The sequence below is a fragment of the Microplitis mediator genome, chromosome 6 (assembly GCF_029852145.1).
Source record: "Microplitis mediator isolate UGA2020A chromosome 6, iyMicMedi2.1, whole genome shotgun sequence".
Classification (NCBI taxonomy): Eukaryota; Metazoa; Arthropoda; class Insecta; order Hymenoptera; family Braconidae; genus Microplitis; species Microplitis mediator.
This window is the reverse complement of record NC_079974.1, coordinates 20,113,878-20,139,419: the sequence shown is the minus strand read 5'-3', so window position 1 is coordinate 20,139,419 and position 25,542 is coordinate 20,113,878. Positions and strand designations below refer to the sequence as shown.

The 25,542-nt window shown below is 27.9% G+C and overlaps 4 protein-coding genes across 7 annotated transcripts in view; 3 read left to right on the top strand and 1 right to left on the bottom strand.

Moving 5' to 3' along the window:
- Positions 1-67: 67 nt before the first annotated feature.
- LOC130669346 (glycine N-methyltransferase-like) lies at positions 68-2,319 on the top strand. Its single transcript, XM_057472167.1, has 3 exons — positions 68-689; positions 1,350-1,606; positions 1,738-2,319. The coding sequence occupies exons 1-3, from the start codon at positions 359-361 to the stop codon at positions 2,014-2,016; spliced, it is 867 nt and encodes a 288-aa protein (XP_057328150.1). The 5' UTR covers positions 68-358; the 3' UTR covers positions 2,017-2,319.
- Positions 2,320-2,998: 679 nt separating this feature from the next.
- LOC130669745 (glycine N-methyltransferase-like) lies at positions 2,999-7,115 on the top strand. Its single transcript, XM_057472791.1, has 3 exons — positions 2,999-3,420; positions 5,079-5,335; positions 5,467-7,115. Exons 1-3 carry the CDS (start codon positions 3,090-3,092, stop codon positions 5,743-5,745), a joined length of 867 nt encoding a protein of 288 aa, XP_057328774.1. The 5' UTR covers positions 2,999-3,089; the 3' UTR covers positions 5,746-7,115.
- A 3,828-nt stretch (positions 7,116-10,943) lies between these two features.
- Positions 10,944-25,542, bottom strand: part of LOC130669374 (potassium voltage-gated channel protein eag) — a 51,176-nt gene continuing 36,577 nt past the window's right edge. For 2 of the 4 annotated variants that reach the window (XM_057472236.1, XM_057472237.1), the window contains 3 exons: positions 19,494-19,609; positions 12,632-12,780; positions 10,945-12,549 (listed from right to left, as the gene is read on the bottom strand). In XM_057472236.1, coding sequence (XP_057328219.1) covers positions 11,594-12,549; positions 12,632-12,780; positions 19,494-19,609 — 1,221 coding nt within the window. In that variant the 3' untranslated portion in view covers positions 10,945-11,593. Of the gene's footprint in view, positions 12,550-12,631; positions 12,781-18,751; positions 18,866-19,493; positions 19,610-25,542 lie in introns of all 4 variants that reach the window. The other 2 variants (XM_057472234.1, XM_057472235.1) reach the window with 2 other exon arrangements.
- LOC130669375 (MTOR-associated protein MEAK7) lies at positions 21,903-25,525 on the top strand. The gene is made up of 2 exons (XM_057472238.1): positions 21,903-22,209; positions 23,511-25,525. The coding sequence occupies exon 2, from the start codon at positions 23,511-23,513 to the stop codon at positions 24,843-24,845; it is 1,335 nt and encodes a 444-aa protein (XP_057328221.1). The 5' UTR covers positions 21,903-22,209; the 3' UTR covers positions 24,846-25,525.

The window sequence follows — 25,542 nt, the reverse complement described above, 5'->3', positions numbered from 1 at the left end:
TCCCTTAAAAAGTAAACTATACGCATGCGCACTTATATCACATGTATGATGACATATAAATATACACAGACCCATACCAGTCTATAGCATTGGGTGGGAGACAGCGGAGCTTCTAGAAAGGGTCAAGATTGAGGGGAAGTTCCGAGATAATGGAATCCATGTTAATGGAGTTCGACTGTATCTCTTATATTTTCTTTTTTCTTCTTTCGTTTATCAATATGATTCGTGGCACATATGCTTCTTAGGATATAAATAAGCTGTTCGATAACATTGGTATCAGTCTCAACGAATCTCACGACTAAATATCCAGTCCACTAGATCAATAAATTACCGAGCATAATAATAAATAGTTTGAAAAATGGATTTAGTATTTCGTACTCGTACTCCTGGTGCTGCTGCTGAGGGTGTACGGGATCAGTATGCCGATGGAAAAGCTGCTGAAGTCTGGGAAACTATAGTTGGAGATAAAAAACTACGTACTCAAGTTTACAAAGACTTTTTAGTGGGTTTATTACGTGAAAAGGGTTGCAAGAGAATCCTCGACGTTGCCTGCGGCACAGGAATTGACTCTATAATGCTCATCGAAGAAGGATTTCAAGTTGTCAGTGTTGATGCTTCTGATAAAATGCTCAAACATGCGCTCAAAAACCGATGGGATCGAAGAAAAGAACCTGGTTTTGATGAATGGGGTAATTTTATTTATTTTATTATCATACTGTAAAAAATTAGGAGTTAATTCGGAGTGATTACGGGTTTTATTTTAATCCAAATTTACTCTGTCACTCGGAGTTACGGAATTTAAAATAAAAATTATTCAGCATTCAGAGTAAATGCGGAGTTTGTTTTTTCAGCGGAGTGGTGTGAATTTTATTTCACTCCGATTCGGAGCTTTCATATTAAAATAAACTTCTTTAGGAGTTTATTTTACGCTGAAGAGATTCAATAAATAAGCAGTCATTCGCTACGCATTCACTCCTGATTAAATCCGCGTTCACTCCGAAAATTTTTTTGTGGAAATTTGGCACCCCGTTTCACCCGTTAATAGGGGAACGCTTACACCGGCTATACCCAGCCATCGTTTAAAAAACCATCCTTTTATTTCAATTTTAAATAATATTATGAAGAAAAACGGCAGATATCGGCATCGAGATACATTTTAAATCGCGAAAGATAATTGAAATTAATAAAAATCAAATAATCGACGACCTGGGATCTATCGATACCCTAAAGCCGTCAATCTGTTAAATTAAAAATTAATCTGTTACATAAGTGGAAAAGGCAGAATGTAACACAACAACGTTTTTTTGTGCCGCTTGAAAAAGTTTATTTATTTATTTATTTTGTTTTAGTTATCAAAGAAGCCAATTGGTTAACACTAACTAAAGATATTGGACATCTTATCGGCGGTGGTTTTGATGCTGTGATTTGTATAGGCAACAGTTTCGCTCACATCCATGACGCTTACGGCGATCAGAGAGAACAGAAACAAATATTGAAAAACTTTGAGATGTGTCTTAAACCAGGTGGCTTTCTTCTTATTGATCATAGAAATTATGATAACATTTTGGATGGTGGAGTTGCTCCAACGAAATGCATTTACTTTAACGTAAGTGTCCATAAATTTAGTTTACGCTATAATATTTTATTATTTATCTAAGATTTATTATTAAAAAAAAAATATATTCCACTAGTATAATATTTAAAATAAATATAATCGATGGGTTTTAATTTTTCTAGAGTCCGCATATGAAAGATATAAGAACCTCAGTCTTATTGGTTTCCGGTGTGCCCCAATTGGTTATTCTGGATTACTTCTTGTCCTTGGATGAGAATAACGAGAATCCAGAGAATCGACATGAATTTCGCTTATCTTTTTATCCTCATCGGCTTAATGCCTTCAAGGATATGCTACGAGATATATTTTCCCAAAAGACCCACAAAATTTTCGGTGACTTTAAACCTCTTAATGAGGTAAAGGACCCAGTATTTTTCGTTCATCAGATTGAAAAAAAATAATTGTCACATACAATTACACTGTAAAAAATCGGGAGTGAATACGGATTTTATTTCAATCCGAATTCACTCCAATCCGAAGTTTTAATACTTAAATAAATTTATATTTAATAGAAACAGATGTTTATTAGAAACATAATTATTTAAATAAATAATTTATTCAATTATTAATCATTAAACTTAAAATACTGTTTTCGATTTATAAAATGTTTTAGTAACTCACTACATTATAATTTCGTATATATAATAAATAGTAACAATATTAAATTAATAAATAAGGATAGTGATTCAATTGTTACTTCTATAGGTCACTGTCACCGAAAATATTTAATAAAAATTTTAAAAATTTTCCAATTTATTTCTCTCAGTTAATTATTTTTTTTTTTAATTTAAAAATATAAAAATTTATATAATTACTAATTTTTATACTTTTCCAGTTTTATCAGTAAACAATAAAATAATTTTTTGACAGCTGAAATTTTAAAAATAAATTACGACAGTAAAAGTATTCATTAAAAAAATTCTCAAACTTTTTTCTATTCATCGTAAAAGTTTTCTAGAAAATGATGAAATCATTCATAGATTTAATGTCATCTTTCTACTAGAAAAATATATATATATAAATTGGTACCGTAGTTTATAAAAAACAGTTAAATTATAAATAAGTATTTGTTCATCGCATAAACAACTTTATATTTAATAATATTGTTGACGTCTATCTTCTATTCTGTTGTAATTTGCCAGCTAACGATAACAAGTAACAAAAAAAAATATAAAAATGACTTTAGATTAACAAAAACCGTATCAAAATAACATTCGTTTCACTACCAGAGTGTTAATTTCGTAATAGCAACGGAATATCGTTGGACAGATTGATGCTATTGAAGAAATTAAATTATCTCTTATATTTACTGTCTCTTTCTTTCTTTCATCAGCATGATTCGTGGCATATATGCTTCTGAGTATATAAATAAGCTGTACAGTAACATTGGTATCAGTCTTAACGAATCTCACGCCTTAATATCTAGTCCACTAGTTTAATAAATTACCGAGCATATTAATATATAGTTTGAAAAATGGATTTAGTATTTCGTACTCGTACTCCTGGTGCTGCTGCTGAGGGTGTACGGGATCAGTATGCCGATGGAAAAGCTTCTGAAGTCTGGAAAACTTTAATTGGAGATAAAAAACAACGTACTCAAGTTTACAAAGACTTTTTAGTGGGTTTATTACGTGAAAAGGGTTGCAAGAGAATCCTCGACGTTGCCTGCGGCACAGGAATTGACTCTATAATGCTCATTGAAGAAGGATTCCAAGTTGTCAGTGTTGATGCTTCTGATAAAATGCTCAAACATGCGCTCAAAGATCGATGGGAGCGAAGAAAAGAACCTGGTTTTGATGAATGGGGTAATTTTATTTATTTTATTATCATACTGTTAAAAATTAGGAGTTAATTCGGAGTGACTACGGGTTTTATTTCAATTCAAATTCACTTTGTTACTCGGAGTTACGGAGTTTAAGAAAAAAAATCACTTTGAATTCAGAGTAAATGAGGAATTTGTTTTTTCAGCAGAGTTTTAATATTAAAATGAAATTCTTTAAGGAGTTAATTTAACTCCGAGAGAATTAAATAAATAAGCTTTGCATTCACTCCTGATTAAATCCGCATTCACTCCGAAAATTTTTTACAGCGAAAATTTTAATGCTCAGAAAATTGAGTTATCTTCAGTCAAGAAAATATTTCTGAAGTCAAAAGTTTTCTGGAACTAAGTCGAGATTTTTTTGAGCCACTGGAATTCGTCTTGGTCAGAGATTTACATTTTATCCCAGAAAATTGAGGCTTTCAAAAAAATTTCCTTGAATCAAGAATATTTACTTTCAGTCGAGAATTTTTTTTTTTTACCAAAGTAAAATATAAGTTAATTTGTTTCTTATCTCATTTGACTTAAAATTTAGCGTTTATTTTTAGAACATTTAAACATAATGTTAAATATTAAATATTTATTTAACTTTTTTTCAACTTGTAATAAAAAATTATTGATCATTCAAGTTTATTATATTGTTTTATGTCACAAAATGGTGTCAAAATAATTTAAATATTTAACAATCATGACACATCATCTTGATTAAGGGCCTGACTGACTTGAGCCGTATTGATATTTATATTTATCTGTACTGTGTTGATACAGTTGTCCCAACTTATTGATAACTTTGTTTTTTTAATATTTAATCATAATTTAAGACATTTCGGAAGTGTCATTAAACTGATAATAAAAAAAAAAAAACAAGTACATTAACTTATCTTAATGTTGAAATTCTAAAAATTGAAGTTACTAAATCTGCGATAAATATAAAAATAATTATTCTTAAATAATAATAATAAAATGAGATAAGTGACAGGGTCATCTAAAATCATTTTTTTGACTTCATTCAATGCGATTTTAAAAGATAAAAGTAAAGGGGATAGATAACATTCTATCGCTTTTGTTTTATTATATAAATGATTTTTTTTTATTATTGCAGTTATTAAACTTCAAGATAACATTTTCAAATAATTTATTTACAGTTACTATTTAATTAAATTTTTTTTTAAATGTCGAGTCCTCAGACTCCAAAAAAATTTAATTTCCGAAGATTGTTTATATTTTTACAAGACACAGCTTCCGAAAATTATTTACCTTAGAATTATTTTGATAAAATATGTAGAGGAGTTGGATAATGATAGAAGACTACACAGAAAAAAAAGATTTCCTGACTCTCAAAATTTTTATTCGCCTCAAGAAAAATTTTACTTGATCTAAGAAATTTTTTGTACTATCAATTAAAAACGAAAATTTTCCTGGGGCGAGAAAAAATTTCCTGTGTCAAGACAATTTTTGTAATCATTTTATAATTAAATGAATAGAAATATTTTTTTTTCTGTGTAGAAATTGGAATTATTGATTCTATTATAATTTCTTTTTTTTTTTAATTCACCCGAGCGGCACAAAAGAAAATTTGTGATCATGTAACCAGTTGTTGACTTAAATTAAGGGAAAGTTTATTTGATTTTTTATTTTTTTTAGTTATTGAAGAAGCCAATTGGTTAACACTGACTAAAGATATTGGACATCTTATCGGCGGTGGTTTTGATGCTGTGATTTGTTTAGGCAACAGTTTCGCTCACATCCATGACGCTTACGGCGATCAGAGAGAACAGAAACAAATATTAAAAAACTTTGAGATGTGTCTTAAACCAGGTGGCTTTCTTCTTATCGATCACAGAAATTATGATCATATTTTGGGTGGTGGGGTTGCTCCAGCGAGATGCATTTACTATAACGTAAGTGTCCATAAATTTAGTTTACGCTATAATATTTTATTATTTATCTAAAATTTATTATTAAAAAAAAATTATATTCCACTAGTATAATATTTAAAATAAATATAATCGATGGGTTTAAATTTTTCTAGAGTCCGCATACGAAAGATATAAGAACCTCCGTCTATTGGGTTTCCGGTGAACCCCAAATGGTTATTCTGGATTACTTCTTGTCCTTGGATGAGAATAACGAGGATCCAGAGAATCGAAATGAATTTCGCTTATCTTACTATCCTCATCGGCTTAATGTCTTCAAGGATATGCTACGAGAAATATTTTCCCAGACGACCCACAAAATTTTCGGTGACTTTAAACCTCTTAATGAGGTAAAAGTACCAGCATTTTTCATTCATCTCATTGAAAAAAAATAATTCCCACATACAATTGCACTGTAAAAAATCGGGAGTGAATACCGATTTTATTTCAATCCGAATTCGCTCCCTCATTCGGAGTGAATCGGGCCTTTTTATGGGTGGAGCGATTTCGGAGTGACGCGGATTTTATTTCAATCCGCACTCACTCCAATCCGGAGTTTTAATACTTAATTAAATTTATATTTAATAGAAACAGCTGTTAATTAGAAACATAATTATTTAATTAAATAATTCATTCAAATATTAATAATTAAACTTAAAATATCAGTTTTTAATTTATAAAATGTTTTAGTAACTCACTAAATTATAATTTCTTATATTTAATACACAGTGAAAATATTAAATTATTGAATAGCTATAGTGACATATATAGTTTTTATGGGAATATTCGATATTTCGGTACAGTATGAATTTTTATCTCGTGGTATGGTTGATGTAAGTCATAAGACAGTTTGTAACTCAGTGGAATTTTATTTGCCAAAATTTTATTATTAGCTGCTTATAATTTTTAAAAATCATTTCGCGCGAAAATATTCAAAGGGAGCTCCTAATTATTTCCGTACTCAATATAAATGTCAAAATATCAGACCTAAGCTCACTATGCATTAGTAATTTTTTTTTTTACTATATATATTTTCCAAAACTCCCCTTTAAAGAAAAATTCACTCCAAGGGAATTAAATAAACTCCGAATTCACTCCGCAAATTTTTTACTGTGTATAAGACTGGAAGATTAATAAAGATCTAAACTAATAAAATAACCAATTAAAAAATAATAAATAAGTAAATAAATATAAATAATTCATTTATTAGATATGTACGATAAACGTACATAAACTTTATTTCTGATTATTTTGTATAAATAGTAAATATACACGTTGGAAAGCCAAGACTAGAAGGTATCCCTTGATTTATTTTTAATAAATATTATTAATTATCATTATTATTATTACTTTTATTTTTTATTAAACCATTTGTCGTGAAAATATAAACGCAAATGAATCATGATGATAATTGCTGTGATTTTTACGCAGTTATTTTATTTATATTTATTAATTATTACTTTTTTGTTTTATTCAGCGTGAAAAATAAAACAGTATCTTCAGTAAGAAGAGCAATTTACGTCAAGGGATTTTTTTTTTTATTTTTTTATTAATTAATATTTAAATGACTAGAATTTTTTCGCAACGTCGCGCACAGCCCAAGTAAAAAGTTGGACGAACAGTTGTGATAGCAAAATTTTACACCCTCTCACAATTCCTATAACAATGTTTGTAATTTTTTTTTTTTATTCAATATATATATTTATATTTATTTATAGTTTTCTTGTTCTTAATATACTGTCGCTTTTTTTTTATTGTTCGTCATCCATAATGAACTTGAATTAGACCCGTTTCATAGCATGTCTTTAAATTAGCGTACACATAAATAAATAAATAATTATTTAAAATAAATTTATTGATTTATTAATATTATTATTATTTTTTTTACTTTGTTTGTTGTTTGTTAAAAATTAGCTGTTGTTAAGCGATGCAAAAATAATATTATCCTAAAGTTTGCACATTGTTTTCGAAGCGATTTTAGTGAGAAGGAAGGCAGTTGAACGAGCTTGCACGAAGGGCGGTCTTATTTATAGTAATCGTCGGTGTCTATAAAAAAATGTGTATGTATTATATTACATATTTATTTTATTTATTACAGTACACATATTTTTAATGACAACGATACTGAAAATACTCCGATAAAATTATCAACAACATTTAAACTTTCGTACATCTTTTAACTACAAATAGAGCCAGATCTATATCATGTTTTTAAATTTTTCATTCGTCTAAAACCTAATTAACAATCTCCATAGTTTCTTTTTCATAATGATAATCTCAAGTTTTATAACATCAAATATTTTATCTGTTTGTCTCTTGTTCTCTCATTTGTATCATTCTTTCATAGCCCAATTAAATACTCTGTTTTTTAAAATGTTTTTTTAATATACTGTCGATGTATACGTGTGTGTATGGATGTGTGCTGTCATGATAAAAATATCAAGAGAATTTTATAAAGCAAACTATACAGATATTTATTTAATGTATATATATATTTATTTTTTTTTAACGCAAACTCTATGATTGAATTTCATAGGCATTTTTTTATCCTCGGACAATTTTTTTATATGATATATATTGGGGTGTTTAAAAAAAAACGAATTTTTTTTTCTCTGAAAGAGGTTCAAAAGTTTTATTTAGAAAATATGCCTGTGAAAATTAGAGCTCTTAATATTAACAGGAGGTTCCGCATCGCACTTTTGTTTTTTTTTTTTTTATTTATTAAATTTTCATGCCAAGGCACAGGCCAAATGGCAAGGTGAAATCATACATATGATCTTACAGTATAGTAGAAGAAATTTGAACCCGGGTCAAAAATAAAACTTGATTCAGGCTCGCTTCACCTTATTTTCTTTTGAAGTTATCGATTTGCGATGATTTTTCGATAAGATCTCGACTTTTTCGACTTAAATTAAATTTTTTTCAACTTTTTGAACTTTTTTCATCTTAGTTTCAACTTATTTCAACTTATTGATATTTTTTGATCTTAGTTTGAACTTATTCGCCTTTGCTTCGAGCACGATAGTCATTCACCTTACTTTTGACTTGCTGAACCAAGTCGAAAAAAAGTTATTTATTCGCCTTACTTCCGCCTTTATATATACAAATTATTTCACCTTAGATTCGACTTTTTCGTCTTAAATCGTGACTAAGTAAGCCAGTTAAGTCTAAACCAAGGCGAAAACTCAATGTATTGGTAAACCAAGTCTAAATCAAGTTTTATTTTTGACCCGGGTATGGAGTGATGTGTTGATCTTTTTTAAGATTGTAAATTAATCTAATGCTGTTATTTGCTGCTCAGAGTTGGAGATTTTTCTATTTTCCATAAGAATAACTTCTAATAATAATAACTAGCTAAGGATGCGTCGTAGGAAAAATTTGCAGAGAATTGAATGATCTACAAAAAAAGCCTCTTATCATTTCTTGATAAATCTATCTGTTCAAAAGTTATTTGGGCTTGGAGTCAAATTTGCGGTAAATTTCGAGATCTTCTTACTTTCTCGGTGAAACTATGAAACTTATCACAAAATTGTATAGGATCTTTTTTGTAGACAATTTTATTCCCTACAAATTATCTCTGATAAAATTTTTTAAAATTCCGCATTGTTTTCTAGATATTTTCATTTTACTGTCAAGCTTTTAAAAAAATAGTGTTATGATCGATTTTAAGAGCTTGACATTAATATGAAAATATCTAGAAAACAATGGGGAATTTTGAAAAAATTTATCAAAGATAAATTGTAGAGAATAAAATTGTCAAAAAAAAAGATTCCATGATATTTTGTGATAAGTCTGATAGTTTCGCCATAAAGGAAAAAGTTCTCAAAATTTAACATAAATTTGATTTCAAGCTTGAATAACTTTTGACCAGACATATTTATCAAAAAATGATAAGAGACTTTTTTTGTAGAGCATTCAATTCCCTACCAATCATGTCTACAAATTTTTCTTAAATATTACGAGCTCTAATTTTCACCTGCGTATTTTTATATCTAAATAAAACTTTTGAACCTGTTTCCCAAAAAAAAAAAAACATTTTTTTTATGTTTGAAACACCCTAATATATATTATATATTCTTATATATATTTGCTATTTTTTCTCTTATTTTTCTTAGGCATTATAAAAAAACACACACGTATACACAACATATTACGCCACTCAAACTATTTTCATACTTATACATGTACTATATGTACAATTTGTTTATTTTATTTTTTTTTTTTATTACTTTATATAATTTTTTACAATTACATTATGTATATTATATACATCTAATTTAAATATTGCTGTTTGGCGTCCTTTTTTATACATCAATTCGCGTCGTTAAATTCTTCCCTTATATATAATTTAAAAAATCATATTATTATCATTATTATCATAGTAATAATAACAACAATAATAAATAAATAAAAGAAATGTACAAGAAATAATGTACGTTAACTACAATTATTTAAATTAAAATCAAACTTAACGACGCGGATGATGCGACGAACGAATAATTTTTTATCATCATCACTCTCGTAATTGAATTTACACTAAACATTTCCCCCGCTTACGATTTAAAGATAAAAATAATTGATAATTAAAGTTTTTTTTATTTTTTATTAACATTTCTGTTAAATTTATCAATATCCTCCAATCAATCTCGTGGAAATACTTCGATTTGTATTTTAAAATTATTTATTAATTATTATTATTAATATATCATCGGATTTAATATTAAATATCATCAATACTATCTATTGCGTTTTTTATTTTTTACCCTACTACGTGTTACAATTTATTATTTTTTAAGATCTGTACCTATTCGATGCCTCTTAAGAACAATCGTGATAAGTACGATCTTTCGGTACTTAATTAATTATTGCTATTATATTTTTTTTATTTATAACGACAATACTAGAAAAATTATGCATCAGACCCGCATGAAAAAATATATATGTCGAAAATATACGTGACATATATGTGATATATACAAAATATATGTACGCAAAAAAAATATACGTCAAATATATTTTCAGTTATATGTTGATATAAATTTATGCATGAATGATTTCGTAGATGTTAGGATATACGTGGAATATATAAGAAATATATGCAGACATATATTTTCTCATATACGTCAATGTATATGTTTGCATATATATAAAAATGTACGAAAGTATATATCTCAATATATGTATCAACATATATGTAATTATATATCTCAACATATATACAGCTATATACATTCACATATATATTAATCTATATAGAAACATATATATTTACATATATGCAAACATATATGTTCATATATATGCAAATATATATTGACATATATGCAAACATATATATTGACATATATGCAAATATTTATTGACATATGTGCAAACATATATGTTCATATATATGCAAATATATATTGACATATATTTCAACATATTTGTTACAATATCACAAACTTACATGAATTTTTTTTTTATTTTCAATACCTGAAATCCCTAGTGGAAATTTTTCGGACTTTTCTCTGAAAAACTCTGAAAAAGTCTAGAGAATATATGTGAGTATACATACAAACATATATGAAAAAATATATGTCTGTATATATTTTTATATATATGCTCGTAGATACACAAATATGTAAGTCAAAATATATTTAGTATATATGTAAAAATATATGTTTGCGTATATGTAAAATATATGTGACTTATAAATGAGAATATATGCAAATATGTATGCAGTCATACATAAACATATATTTACGCATATATGTATCCATATATGCTTACATATAATTTAATGCAAAAAAAATATCTGTCAAAATATATATTTATATATTTGACATATATTTATGAGTATATTTTTCACATATATATTTTTCCATGCGGGGAAAGATCTTAAAATTGTCGGTTAAAAAAAATATAATAATAATAATTATATAGAACAATTAAAAAGTTTATCTCCAATGAAAATCACTCGCAACTACGGTCGCAGCAAGCAGTTTTCAGCGAAGGCATTAGCATACGCATTTAGTAAGTAAATGTCGTTGCTATTTTATTTATTTTATAATTAATTATCTATTTTTTTTGTTGTTTTTTAACAATTTTTTTTTTATTAAAATTAATTTATTGAACAATAATCAGTCAAATCTCACGAATTTGAATCAATTCCGTACGACGTGAGCACCTTTAAAAATAAAATAAAATGATATTTTTTATAAACAATTAATAAAAACACCAAGACAATATTTTAACATTTTTTCACAAATATTCTCTAGGTCTTGGCGGTGGTCTTTTACGTTCACTTTTATCCGCACTTCTGTCCGCACTTGCCGACTCACGTTCGTCGACATCAAGCATCTGCGTTGTTTCCGACACGTCGGTCGGACTTATTGGTTGACTGGCAAGAGGCGCAAGGGGAGCAACACCTTTATTACGTGATTTACTACGGCGTTTACGAAGAATAAGTGGTCCAAGTGCTGATGAATCCTCGCGTGATGTCGATGCTTGGGTAAGACGTTCTAATAATTCTTTATTTACTTCGCGTGATGATAATTTGTAATCAGCAGAACCACCAGTCAGTCTTTCTGTACAGGAATCTTTGGATCTGCTGTCTGATGTCTGCTGCTGATGATGATGATGATGGTGATGATGGTGATGTTGGGGTAATTCTTTAACCTGAAGACGTTCACCGAACTCACGAATAGGATCCAACGGTCCCAATGATTTATCTGTTAAAATAGGCGGTGTCTGTGTACCAGCATCACTACCACTTTGTTGTGGTCCAGGACTTTGGGAACTCGTTGAGCTCGGCGGTGGCAGTCTACTCATTACAGTTTGTAACAAGTCTTCTAACTTAGCTAACCGTTGATTTACTCTCTGTACCTCAAGTTTAAGATCAACTTTAACTTCAAGTACCGCCGCGAGTATTTCACGATCTTGACCAGATTGTGATGTTATAAGACCGCCGTCGTAACTCTCGAGACGTCTTAGTGACAACTGTTTTGAGTCAACTGTCAGTGTCGTTGTTTGCGGTGGATCTTTTGTTGTCTCTGTGTCCGCAGCTTCTTCAATTGTACCGCTCAGTTTACCCAATTTTGGAAATACTTTATTTGTACTAGCACTCGAACTAGGTCTTGAATCACGGGCACTTAATGTTCTTTTAAATGTATCCGTACCCGTACCACCCTCACTACCAGAATCTAAACTTGAACTTCCTGATGAAAAATAAAATCATTTTTTTTTGTAAATAAATTATGAATTTATTTTTTTTTTAAATAAAATAATAAATTTAAATACCAAGAAGACGACCCCATTTACTGGCACGTGGGCGTGGTGCTGCAGACTCTTCCCCAGAAGACGGTTTTTTAGTATGGGAACTCTCGGTGTCCTTGCCGTCCTTGCTGTCACCCTTCTCGACATCCGCAGCGTGTCGTTCTCTCCGGAATCTGTGTCGATAAAATAAACAATAAAATAAAATAAATAACAAATATATTTAATCCACATGAACAATCGACTTAAATGAACAATATCGGGTTAGATATATAGTGGGGTATTACAAAAAGGCCGGATATTCTACGCGGATTAGTAAAAAAATTATTTGTTATTGTTGTTACTGTCTTTTAAATCGGACACTACATTTTCCAATACTTTTTTATATCTTGGTATAAAATGTAGAGTCTTTAAATATTTATTTATACAACAGTAAATATTTTTTACGTACGTTTGAATTATGAGAACGTAGTAAATGTATATTTAAAGTTATAAATAGTTAATAAATATTTATGTTAATTTGTTATTTTTTCTGTTGGTGTTAATTAATTATACTTATTATTGCGTTCTTACATTAATTTATTACAAAATAGCTACAGAGGCTATAAAAGGGTACAGCTCCAGCGGTGTTCACGAGCAACCTACTTTGGTGTGCCTACAGGAAAGTAAAAAGATATATTCGTGATAAAATGACTATAAATGTCAAAAAAAATCAATGATGAATGAACACTACACAGAAAAAAATTATTTATTGGTGCAATAAATTTTCTGCACTAAGATATGAAAAAAAAAAAATTCTTAGGACTAGAAAAAATTTCTTGGTGCAAAAAATTTTTTCTCGCATCAAGAAATTTTTTACTTGTCCCAATAAATTTTCTGCATTAAGAAATGAAAAATAAAAATTTTTCTTAGGACTAGAAAAAATTTTCTGTATTAAGAAATGAAAAATACAAATTTTCTGAGAACGAGAAAAAATTTCTTGGTGCAAAACATTTTTTCTCGCATCAAGAAATTTTTTACTTGTCCCAATAAATTTTCTGTATTAAGAAATAAAAAATAAAAATTTTTCTTAGAACCAGAAAAAATTTTCTGTACTGAGAAATGACAAATAAAAATTTTTTGAGGGCTAGAATAAATTTTCTGCATTAATAAATGAAAAAAAAAAAACCATTTTCTTAGGAATAGAAAAAATTCCTTGGTGCAAAAAATTTTTTCTCGCATCAAAAAATTTTTGACTTGTCCCAATAAATTTTCTGCTTTAAGAAATGAAAAATAGAAATTTTTCTTAGAACCAGAAAAAATTTTCTGTACTAAAAAATGAAAAATAAAAACTTTCTGAGGACTAGAAAAAATTTTCTGCATTAAGAAACGAAAAAAAAAAAACATTTTCTTAGGACTAGAAAAAATTTCTTGGCGCAAAAAATTTTTCCAAGAAAATTTCTGTTTTCAATTCATAATTCAGAAAATTTCTTGGGGCGAGTAAAAATTTTTTGTGTCAAGAGATTCTTTTTTTCTGTGTATGTACGAGTTAAATTAAATAATTAATATTTATATTATTAAATATGTATAATTAATTAAATTTCGAAATATTGTTCATTAAGCATCATTGAATAGTCGATATACAATTGTGAGTAAATAAAAGTCATTCGAATAAAAATCCATATTTTATTTACTATACAAAACAATCTAAACTTATATTTTATTTTATTAACTTTTTTTCATATTTTTGTATTGATATTTCATAAATATTTATTGTTATTCGAATAACTAAATAATAATATTATAATTTGTATATAAAAAATTTAAGTACAGGTGACAGAGATAAAATTGAATCCTAGAGTGTGTATTAATATCACATGCACTTGGCATAATAAATAATATAATTTAATATACATATATATATATAAATATATTATATAATACTGAGCTTTAGCGCACAAAGTAGATACGATAAATAAATATACAGGATATGAGGATGAGGAAACGGGAAGGATATTGTAGATTTAAGATAAATAAATAAATAGAAAAGAGTTAAATAATAAAAGAAGAAATAGAGAGAAGAATTTTATTACATTTTTTTTCTTTAATTCGCTAGCTTTTTCCGTTTAACTTTTGATAAGTATTCCAGAGAGTAGTTTTTCGGAATTGATGAAAGAAAGGTCGATCAATATAAGAATAATTGAGCGGATAGACAGAGATAAATTGAGCGAGAGAAAGTAAAAGAGAAATTGATAGACAGGAAGTTTTAAAAAAAGAGAACAATAGAGTGATAGATATATATGTTACAAAGTAAGTTAAGTAAGTAAGAGAGAGAGAATGTGACATATGCCTCGAATTCGCTTGTACGACATAACAATTCTGGCTTAATGTACTCGAGACGTGTGACTACGTCGCGTAACAAGACTCGGCATCTATAAGCCTGACAAACGTCAGTCGACTTTTCAAAATAATGATGATAATAGTAAAAAATAAAAAACTATTTGTTAAAATAACACCGCTGAAGGTGTAAATATTCTTTATCGGTGTTAAAAAAATTTCCCGGTATTAAAATGTTTTTCGGTGTTAACAATATTTAACTTTGTGAATATTTTTACTTAGTTGATCACGAAAGTTAAACAGTATTTTTATTAATTAATTAAATTATTGGTGATTGAAATGGCGGGAGTAAAATTGTGTAATTTTTAAATAAATTACGTACAACATAAATAATTATTTAAATAAGTACATAGCAAAATTGAAATTTCCTCCAGATGATATTCATTAAATTTTTATATTTTTTTATATGTAGGGGAAAGGGGGCAAAAGGGGGTACCCCCAAAATTTTATATTTTAAATGGTTTCTTAACATTTCAATATCACTATTGTAAATATAATTGAGCGTTATTTTGAATATTTCTTATTAAACTTTTTGAAAAATCAATTGTCAGTTGAAAAATATTAATGACGTTTGTTTTATGAAACAACTATTAAAAATTTGTTGTTCTTCTTTTGTATCCAATATTCATGTTAAATATGATTTTTCTTCATGTAAATTACTTGCAAAAAAATTTAACTTGATTAAATTCATTTAAAATCCACATTTTTTTCTACCTTTTTTAAGGGGTACCCTATTTTGCCCGCAAAAATGAAAAATTTGTTTTTGCAACGATAACTGATAATTTTTTCTATTTACTTTGAATTTCATTAAAATAAATAAGATATTGTGTGAGTCCTCGAAATCTTTGTATTTCTTTAAGTTCCCCCTTTTTCCCCTCCCTACCCTACATTTTTTTTTCTAATTTCTATACGTGGAATTTTTTTTGCACCGATTTAACACCGGTATTTTAACACCGCGTACACCGGTGATGTTGCATTTTAACACCGCTCTTTTTACAGTGTACTCATAAAAGTAAAAAGGAGTAAAAAATACTGAAAGAGTTGAAAGTAAAAATTTAGATGAAAAGAAGAAATTAAAGTTATACCATATTTGCCATGCTGAAGCTATATACGGCTTTTAAATATATATTTCACTATGTATTACTTGACTGTATAGATATATTATTTACATGTAAATAAAAAATTGTTTTATTAATAGAGCAAAGAGTGTTCAGCGTAATGGAAGAAAAATAGTTAAGTCGACTGGCGTATTGTTGCCGCCATAAAGCCTTTTTGTATGATGCCGCGTCCATTTGCGCCGTTGTCGCGCGTCTATAAAAGTACAGAAATATTATATATGTATATATATATATAAATTTATATTGTAATAATAATTAGTAATAATAAATAATAAATATTAAGTATTAAGTATGATAAATAAAATATATGCGCATGACCCTCTAAAGGCGTATAATTTACAGCACTCTAGCATTCGTATAAATATTTATGTAGCCCTCGGACGCTTATGACATTTCGTACTGTGTTATTTTATTTATAAACTTTTATTAATATTTATAATTTTTTTTCTACATCAGTCCAAAATGTCTTGAGGGATTTTGTGATTTAGATAAAAAGCGTCGCAGACATTATTATAGATTTTTTTTAGTTAATTTAAAAATATATATATATATAAATATATGTATGTAATAATAATAAATTATAATGAAAAATGAGTATCAAAAGTTTGAAAGAAAAATCTAATGACAAGGATAATAATTTATTGTCATACGTATTAAAAGTTTCTCTCGCCCGTGTACATGAATAATTACGTATAGTCTTCACTAATATATGATAATAATAATAATAATAATAATAATATTTTGTATATTTAAATATGGGTTAAATATATGGATAATAACATTATTATTTTTTAAAAAAGATAATATAATAATAATAATAATGACAATGGATTATATTTTAAATAGAGCAGTAATAAAAGTAAATAAAAATATATAATAGTTTTGCTAATAACAATAAGAGTTATATATTATTATAATTAAATAATAGTAACAATAAATAAAGTGAAACAATAGATAATAATTACATTAAAAGATACGAAAAAGCGATAAAAATAGAAAGAAAATTTAAGTTAATTAGTTAATTTAATTGGTACTCAAATACGAGGACTCGGAAAATTATTATTTTCACTCGGAAATTTACATGACATACATTTACACTTCGAATAACATTTAGTACAAAGTAATTTTGGTTTATTTATACAAATTTCATTTTTGTTAATTAATTTAATTTTTTTTTAGCGATCGGGTCAAATATTGAGCGGCTGTTTACTTTAAATGACTGTAAGTATTGTGAAAATATAATAATTTATGTTACTATGTTTAAGTTTAAATTCTATATATTATTTGAGTTGTGTCCATAAATTAGTTTCATCAGAATGTTAAATTACAAAACTTCTAAACTGTCTGGAGCATTATACAAAATTCTAATAGTTTCTAAAACATTTCAGGAAGTTCTAAAACTGGCGGGAATATTTGAAAAAATTATCGAGTCTTCTGGAGCATCAAAAATTAATAGTAAAATAAAAAAACAAGAACTACTGTATGTCCGTGTAAAAAAAATTTTTGAAAAAAGGTTAAAAAAGTGTTGACTATTCTAAACTTCAAAACGTGACACAATGACGAACTTTTTTTAAACGATTTTCAAACTTCTAAAAATGCACAGAAAAAAATACTTGACTGATACTACAAATTAAAATTTTTCAGTGCAAAATACGTTTAGAAAAAACGGATTTCGAACTATTTCTGTACATTTATCGTTTTATCATCTTAATAATATTGATTCCACGCGTTTTCATCCTCCGACAAAATATCTCCGGACATATCCCCGACAAAATATCCTATCTGCAAAATTTCTCTTTTTTATTTAAATGTTTTATTTGTACTATTCACAACTAATTTGGGTGCTTGTTTTTCAGGAAAGTTGTGAAAGTTATATCGAAAGACATTTTGTCGGGGATATTATGTCCGGAGATATTTTGTCCGTACACGGAAAAAATAGCAGTTGTAAAATTACAGTTTCTACAGTAAAAAAGGTTTTCGGGACAAAAATCTTTAAACATTAAAGCTTAAACTGTAATTTTAAAAATTCGTTATAGTAATAATATTAATACAATTTTAAGCAGTAAATTTTACAGTTTAAATCGACAATATCGAGTTTGAAACTGTTATATTTGTTATTTCTGTAAAATGTACTGATAAAAAATGTAATTTTTACAGTTTCAGACTCGGAGCGCTTTACTACTATACGAAACTGTAATTTTTCAACTGCTCTTTTTTCCGTGTAGGATATTTTGTCGGGGGATGATAACGCGCATTACCATAATATTAGGACATTTATTGATTTTTTCCTTGAATTTTCAAAAGTTTACAAAACGTTCAAAAAATGTTCGTCGTTGTGTCAAATTTGGAAGTTAAGAATATTCAACACTTTTTTAAGAATTTTTTTTACACGGGTGGTGTAAAAAAGAGACTAGTTAAAAATAATTATCAATAAAAAAAAAATAACAAATTGAGTCTATTTATTAGAGTACCAAATTTATTTGATAATAAAAATAATAATGACAATTGATACAAGGAATAAATAATTACCCAAATATAATTAATAATAATAATAATCATAATAATAATGATGATAATAATAATAAATACATAGCAAGAAAAAATGGCATAAAAAAATGTAGATATTAAATAAATACGTAATAAATGAAATTGCCTAAAACTGGGCCATGGTGGAAGGACGTTGACTGTGAGCTCCTCATCAGAATCCTGTGGCCTTCGACTTGGTGTTCGTGGTGTACCAACGTGAGAAACTTCATCGGGCTTGAACCTTTTTGGGCACAGTATTCAGCCACGAGATCAACACTTGGTGTTATCACCATTACATATTATTGTTATCCTCATATGTTATCATTATTATTTATCTATTTATTTATTATATTGTTATATTTTAATTTATATAATTACTAATACGTACTACGCAGTAATTTAATTTTAATTAACATACTAGTTTAAGAGTACTTAATATTTAAGGTCTACTACGGATCAGCGAACGCTTTTTAAATAAATAATTATTATCACTCCCTTGTATCTAGACAAACTTTTATATGAATAAATAAATTTAATTTTAAAATCAATAATAAATAAATTTAATAACCGGAGCAGAATTTTCATATCAACATCTCGAGCGTCGCAAATCCGTTTTCTCGCGTGTGTGTTCTTATTTTATTTATTATTGTGCTTATAAAATTTTTTTTTTATTCTTTATTGCTTCCTTTTAACATTTAATGTTAATTAGTACACGAGAATATGCATTTTATTTTTATTTAATGAAGCAATTAATCAGAAAAAATATTAAATGTATTTTTATGACGTACTTTATACTTTATTACTAGTTTATATTTTTATTATTTTTAATAATGAGTGATATTGCCTGTAAAGTAATAAATGATCCTTACCTCGAGAATATTTTTCGCACGAGGTGATCCTGTGTCTGGTCCAATTGAGGCTCATTTTTCCTTCGCTCTGCAAGCTCCTTTTCCCGACGTACATCCGCGACTTTTCGAAATATGAGCTGAAAACCAGTTAAAATTACTTATTTGACAGTTAATTAGCGATTATTTGATACACGGATACTCATTTTACAAAAAAAATATTTTATTTTAAATGAATATCGATATTTTTTCTTTATAAATTTTTTAATATCTATGAAATTTAAATAAAGTTCATTGTTATAATGAACCGGAAGTTATTCAATTTTAGTTGGATAACTTTGCCCCGCCGGGATATTATTGTCCAGTCAAGCAAAATAATATTTGGACATAACATGAATAATTTTTTTTATATATATAACAACTTTTATACATAAGAACAAAATTTTATACTATGTATTTTTGTTTTTGATGGCCGCAAGAAGTCATGACTTCATGGCCAAATAAATTATATTATCTATCTATCTATATATGAAGTCAACGGATGGTTCACGGAAAAAGAATACTGGAAAAACTACAGTCTTAAATATCAGCAAAGTCCCTCTACTTCAAAACTGTAAAAATTACATTATTTCTGAGATGTAGTAATTATTTAGCAATTATTGCAGTTTTATATAAAACTTTTTTCATTCCTCAGAAGTGTTTCATTCATAATAAAGTTTCATTCAATTAAAAATAGTCTAGACTGTGAAATTTGGTATCTATACTCTATTTAAAAAATCCATATGGAATTGTATGGGAATCCATACAGGAAATTATGGATTTCCCGAGTCAAAAAACAAATTCGGATTTAAGTCTCAAAGTTCTCAATGGGGTTTTTGAAGAATAATTTAGAAATTTAAGATTGACAACAGTATAGAAAGTTATCCTAGTTTAGTCCTCAAAGTAGGAGTTACGACCAATTTTACCACTTTGAGGACTAAACTGGAATAACATAATCTGGATTAGAGCCTCAAAATACTCAAAACATAAACTCAAAAGTCTCATTTGAAGTATTCTCTCCCCTCCCTGTTTCTATCTAAAATTTTTCGAAGTCTGAAGTATAACTTTTCGTTCGTTGAGAAGTTTGAGGTCTTACTTATAATTTAAAATCATCAATTATTCGCACTTAGACCTCATAGTTCTCAATGAGAATTTTGAGTACTAAAGTAGAGTTACTTTCTGGGCGGCAAATAAAAGATCAAAGGAATCGAGGCTTTTGAGGACTAAACTAGTATTTGTGTTTTGACCCAGGTTATATAAGAATCCATAGGGGTTACTATAGAAGTATATGGATTTATATAAGAATCCATATAAGAATCTATGTGTATTTGAATTCCCATATAGGAAATCCATAAAAGAAACTGTGGGTACCTGGATTCCCACATAAGAATCGGATATATGAATTTCTTTGAGGGAAATTCATACAGGAATTTGGGTTTCTATATAAGAAATTTCTATAGAATCTGCAGTATCTAGATTTCTATGTCTATTGTCTATTGATACGCATATATAAATAAAAGAACAGGTTAATATTCCCACAGAAAACCATATGGAAATCCATCCGAAAACACTATGTGGGAACTCATGCAGGAATCTAGGTTGGATTCTCATAAGAATTTTATTGATAAGGTAGTAATTACTTTATTACAAGAAGTAATTTCGATTATTACAGTGCAAACTGTCGTACTTGAAGTTTTTAATACGAGGGACCAGTTTCTGCACTAAAAACTGCAATTTTTCCACTGCTTTTTTTCCGGGTTTGAAATCCAAGTATACCAAGTTTTTTAATTAAAAAAAAAATTCCTGAGTTAATTTTACGAAAATGATCCGCGAAGTAATAAAACTTTTATATTATTAATCTACATAAATCTGATAATTAAAAAATAATAAATTTATGATTTATATTTTATCTCTGAGGATTTTAAATTCAAACAATTTTATTTTGATGAAGATATTTATAATAATTTCCATAAGATATCATTTTAATTTATTCAAATTCACACCAAGTTAATTTGAATTTTTTTTAATTTTTCAATCGCTGAAAAAATTTTTCAAAAATCATCCGTGAAGTGATAATTAAAAATAATTATCTCATCTTAATATAAATTTAAAATTTGATCAATTTTTTTTCGATGAACAAATTCAAAAAAATTAATAAGAAAATCAAATTTTAATTTTCTAACGAAATCGCAATATAATTTGCGAAATAAAAAAATTCAAATTGAAGTAAATAAAAAAGTAGAGTTGAATTTAAAAAAAAATAAAAAAAGTAGATAATATACGATATCAACTGTTTTTTTTAATTCACTGAAAATGAGAGGCAGAAAAAAAAATTGCGCTTGCGCAACTTTTACGAGTCGATAAAAGCAACCTCGTAGTTTCTTGTCACAAGCACAGAGTGGAGCTACTGCTTGGCCGATCAAGTGATTTAACCTCAAAATATATATATATATATTTATATAAATATTTCATTAACTCTACATTAAATTTTATTTAAATTGACATAAACTTCCGCGTAGTAAAATGAGCGGAAATAATTGAAAACTCATCGAAAATGTCTGTCGATATGTGAGAAATTAATCAAGTCCATAAAAGAAATGACATATCACGTTGTTTGGGGATTCTCTTGATGGAGATAATAAATTTTGATTTACATACGTAGCTAAGCAGGTGGATGACGTATTTACTTCCACTGTAAAAGGTATTTATTTATAAACTTAATGTTTATTTTGTTTTAATTCTCAAGGTGGTTACAAAAACTCATTTTTTAAATGACAGACGTCAGCCGACGTCTAATAATTTTTTGTTTTCATCAAAACAATAAATTTTTTAAAATATTTTAAAACGTGCACTTGTAGTTTTTAAAATTTTCTAAGTGCGCATTTTTTAAAAAATTAATTCTGTTAATTATTTACTCTATTTATTAATAATTTAAAATTTATATGACGTCTGCTACATTAATACTCATAAATATGATACTGAAATGAGCTGACGTCTAATAATTTTTAGATTTCTTAAAAAAACGATAAATTTAAAAAATAACAAATATTTAAAAAAATTGCACTTGTAGTCTTTTAAATTTTCTACAAGTGCGTATTTTTAGTTTTTTTTTTCTTCAAATTTAATTGTCCTAAAAAAAATCCAAAAATTTTTAATTGTCTGCTAACTTCAGGATCGTTCATAAATATGCGCATTTAGAAAACTTAAAAAAATACAAGTGCAATTTTTTTTATTATAATTTAACGTTTTTAATAAATTCAAAAACTTATTAGACGTCGGTTAACTTCAGTATTATAATTTTTTTTTCATAATTGACTTTAAAAAAAAAAATCTGAAAATTGTCAATTGTCTACTGACCGAAATCACTTTTTTAACTCAAAACTTTTTCAATTAAAATTAAATTCTTAATAATCTGAAGTTAGTAGACAATGAAAAATTTTCGGATTTTTTTTTCAACAAATTAATTACAAAAAAAAAAAAAAACTAAAACTATGCACATGTAGAAAATTTAAAAAACTACAAGTAATTTTTTAAATATTTTTTTTTTTTGTTAAAGTTCATCGTTTTGAATAAATTCAAAAAATTACTAGACGTCGGCTAACTTCGGATGCATTCTTATCGTCATTTAAAAATAACAATAATAATTTCATTGATAAGAATTTTATCTTGTAATTAATTTTAGTCCCCAGGTGCCACGAAGAACTGAAAATTTATTCTTAAGTTACTGTATGAATAAAATATTAGCTTAGTAATCAATGTTACCGATAATATCGTTTTTTAAATAAAAGTTTGTTTATAAAGTTGTCGATACCGAGTTTAAATAAACCAGTATAAAATAATTCAAATATAAACTTTTAAATTAACTTTTTAAATATTTCTTCAGGCTTTTGTTTAAAAATAATAGTAAACTTTTCTGAGCCCGGTTAAATATTGACCTAAAAAAATTTCTTGCGACTGTCATAATAAATTTTACATAAAATATTTATTTATTTTTTTTAACAGATGGGTCATGGATCAAGTCGTTCAGCTTCCTCAGCTAATATACTGTCATCTGAGGAGTTGACTCTTGTGGAAAATCTTTTCAAGTCCATGTCCCGTAGTTCAGGCTCAATAAAACGAGAAGATATTTTTAAACACTGGTCTATTCATCTGGATGACATTTTGTTACAATTTGTCGTGCGTTTTCTATGTCACGATCCCGGTAAAAAAGTATCTGCAATAAACGGTGAAAACTTTGGTAAACTTTACGTATTTGCAATACGCGGTAGTCCAGAGGAGCGCACAAAATTAATATTCGAGGGTTTTATTGAGGAAGAACAAAAGTATGAAATACCAACATCAACATTTCTTCAGTACATACAAGCGACCATTAACTCGTACCTGAGATTGCAAAAAAACTGTAGTAATAATCATTATTTAAGTTGGAGTAGTATTGGATGTACTGTTAACACACGAAGGATTGCCGTGCGCTCAAAGAGCCTTTGCGAGGATTTAATTAAACACGGCGATAATTTAACAGTAGATACTATTGAGTCATGGTTTAGTGTCTGTTCGACCTTCAAAGAGATCCAATCCCACGTATTTCAGTGTCTCTTCTTGGTATCACAAAAAAAAGGTGATAAGAACACAGGCGCACGTATTAACGACCTAAATTTATTGCCAATTTGTAAGGGATTAGAAAATATACCGCATTTTCCAAGCATCCTCGGCCTGGGCGACGTCTTATTTCTAAATCTCAGTTTGCCACATGAGTTAAGAAAAGAGTGGCGGTTTTTATTCTCGAGTCAGGTCCACGGGGAATCATTTTCAACGATGCTAGGACGCATATCAATGCAAGGTGCAACGATAATTATTATACAGGACACCGACGATCATGTCTTTGGCGCATTTTCCTCAGATAATTGGTCACTTGGTCCGAATTTTGTCGGTAACCCATCGTGTTTTTTATTCAAACTTGAACCAGACATACTGACATTCTCCTCAAGTGGTTACAACAATCATTATCAGTATTTAAATTTACACCAACAGACAATGCCAAATGGTTTGTTAGTTGGTGGTCAGCTCAATTATCCTGGCCTTTGGCTGGATTGTGATTACGGGACTGGAAGATCAAGTATATCATGCACGACATTTCAAAATTATATACAACTCAGTGGTAAAGAAAACTTTACAATAAAACATTTGGAGGTCTGGGGTGTTGGAGCTGTGCCAGAGGCTGAGGTGGTCGGTACACGTGACTCTAGATCTATCTTGGATCAGGATCCCGCTTCACAAGTTATGCTTGAGTTAGCGGGTCGTAAAATGCACAGCGATGGTTTAAGAAATAAAAAGGAGTAGGGCATTTTATCGTTGTCATTTCGAATATCTCACGTGGCTCAATGTCAGATTAACACATCGAACTACTGCTTCTTCATTTAGGTTTTAATATTTATCTATACATATACATATACATACGATACAATAAAAAAACGAATTGGATTTTTATTTTTTTCAACGCGACCCTCACGAGCACTTGGGAGCTGAAATACCAGAAATGTAATAAACTGATAATTTTTTTTCCCTCATTAAAGAAAGTAAAAAACGATAAATTTTAGATACTCGAGGGAATACATTATTGAGAGATGGATAAATAAAAAAATAAAAGGGAATTTTATAAGTCAGAGAAGTAAAACCATAAATTATTCTCTCAGATAGTATTTCATTTATTTACTTCCAGTGAATTTTAAGGGTTGAAAGAGCTCGGTCATCTTGAGGGAAAACCACTCTCGCTATTTTAACCATCTGTTTACCTCCTCTCTATCTTTGACTATCGATAAATCGTACAAAAAAAAATAGGAAATTATTAAAACGTAAAGTAAAACGAAGACATAAATAATAACCCACCGAATCTATACGTCCTTTTAAATATATGATAATATATGAATCGTTGTCTGATAAATATCTGTGTAAATTTTAAAAACTACTGTGCAATAAATGTATAAATATTAAATAAATAAAGTATCTAAAATGTTAATTTGAATTTAAAAATTTATTT

Excerpts from the sequence above, each read along its gene's own strand:
- LOC130669375 (XM_057472238.1), top strand. The coding sequence starts at position 23,511 with ATGGGTCATGGATCAAGTCGTTCAGCTTCCTCAGCTAATATACTGTCA.
- LOC130669745 (XM_057472791.1), top strand. The coding sequence starts at position 3,090 with ATGGATTTAGTATTTCGTACTCGTACTCCTGGTGCTGCTGCTGAGGGT. Across the intron at positions 3,421-5,078 it reads ACCTGGTTTTGATGAATGGG|TTATTGAAGAAGCCAATTGG; the intron begins GTAATTTTATTT and ends TATTTTTTTTAG. Across the intron at positions 5,336-5,466 it reads CGAGATGCATTTACTATAAC|AGTCCGCATACGAAAGATAT; the intron begins GTAAGTGTCCAT and ends AAATTTTTCTAG.
- LOC130669346 (XM_057472167.1), top strand. The coding sequence starts at position 359 with ATGGATTTAGTATTTCGTACTCGTACTCCTGGTGCTGCTGCTGAGGGT. Across the intron at positions 690-1,349 it reads ACCTGGTTTTGATGAATGGG|TTATCAAAGAAGCCAATTGG; the intron begins GTAATTTTATTT and ends ATTTTGTTTTAG. Across the intron at positions 1,607-1,737 it reads CGAAATGCATTTACTTTAAC|AGTCCGCATATGAAAGATAT; the intron begins GTAAGTGTCCAT and ends TAATTTTTCTAG.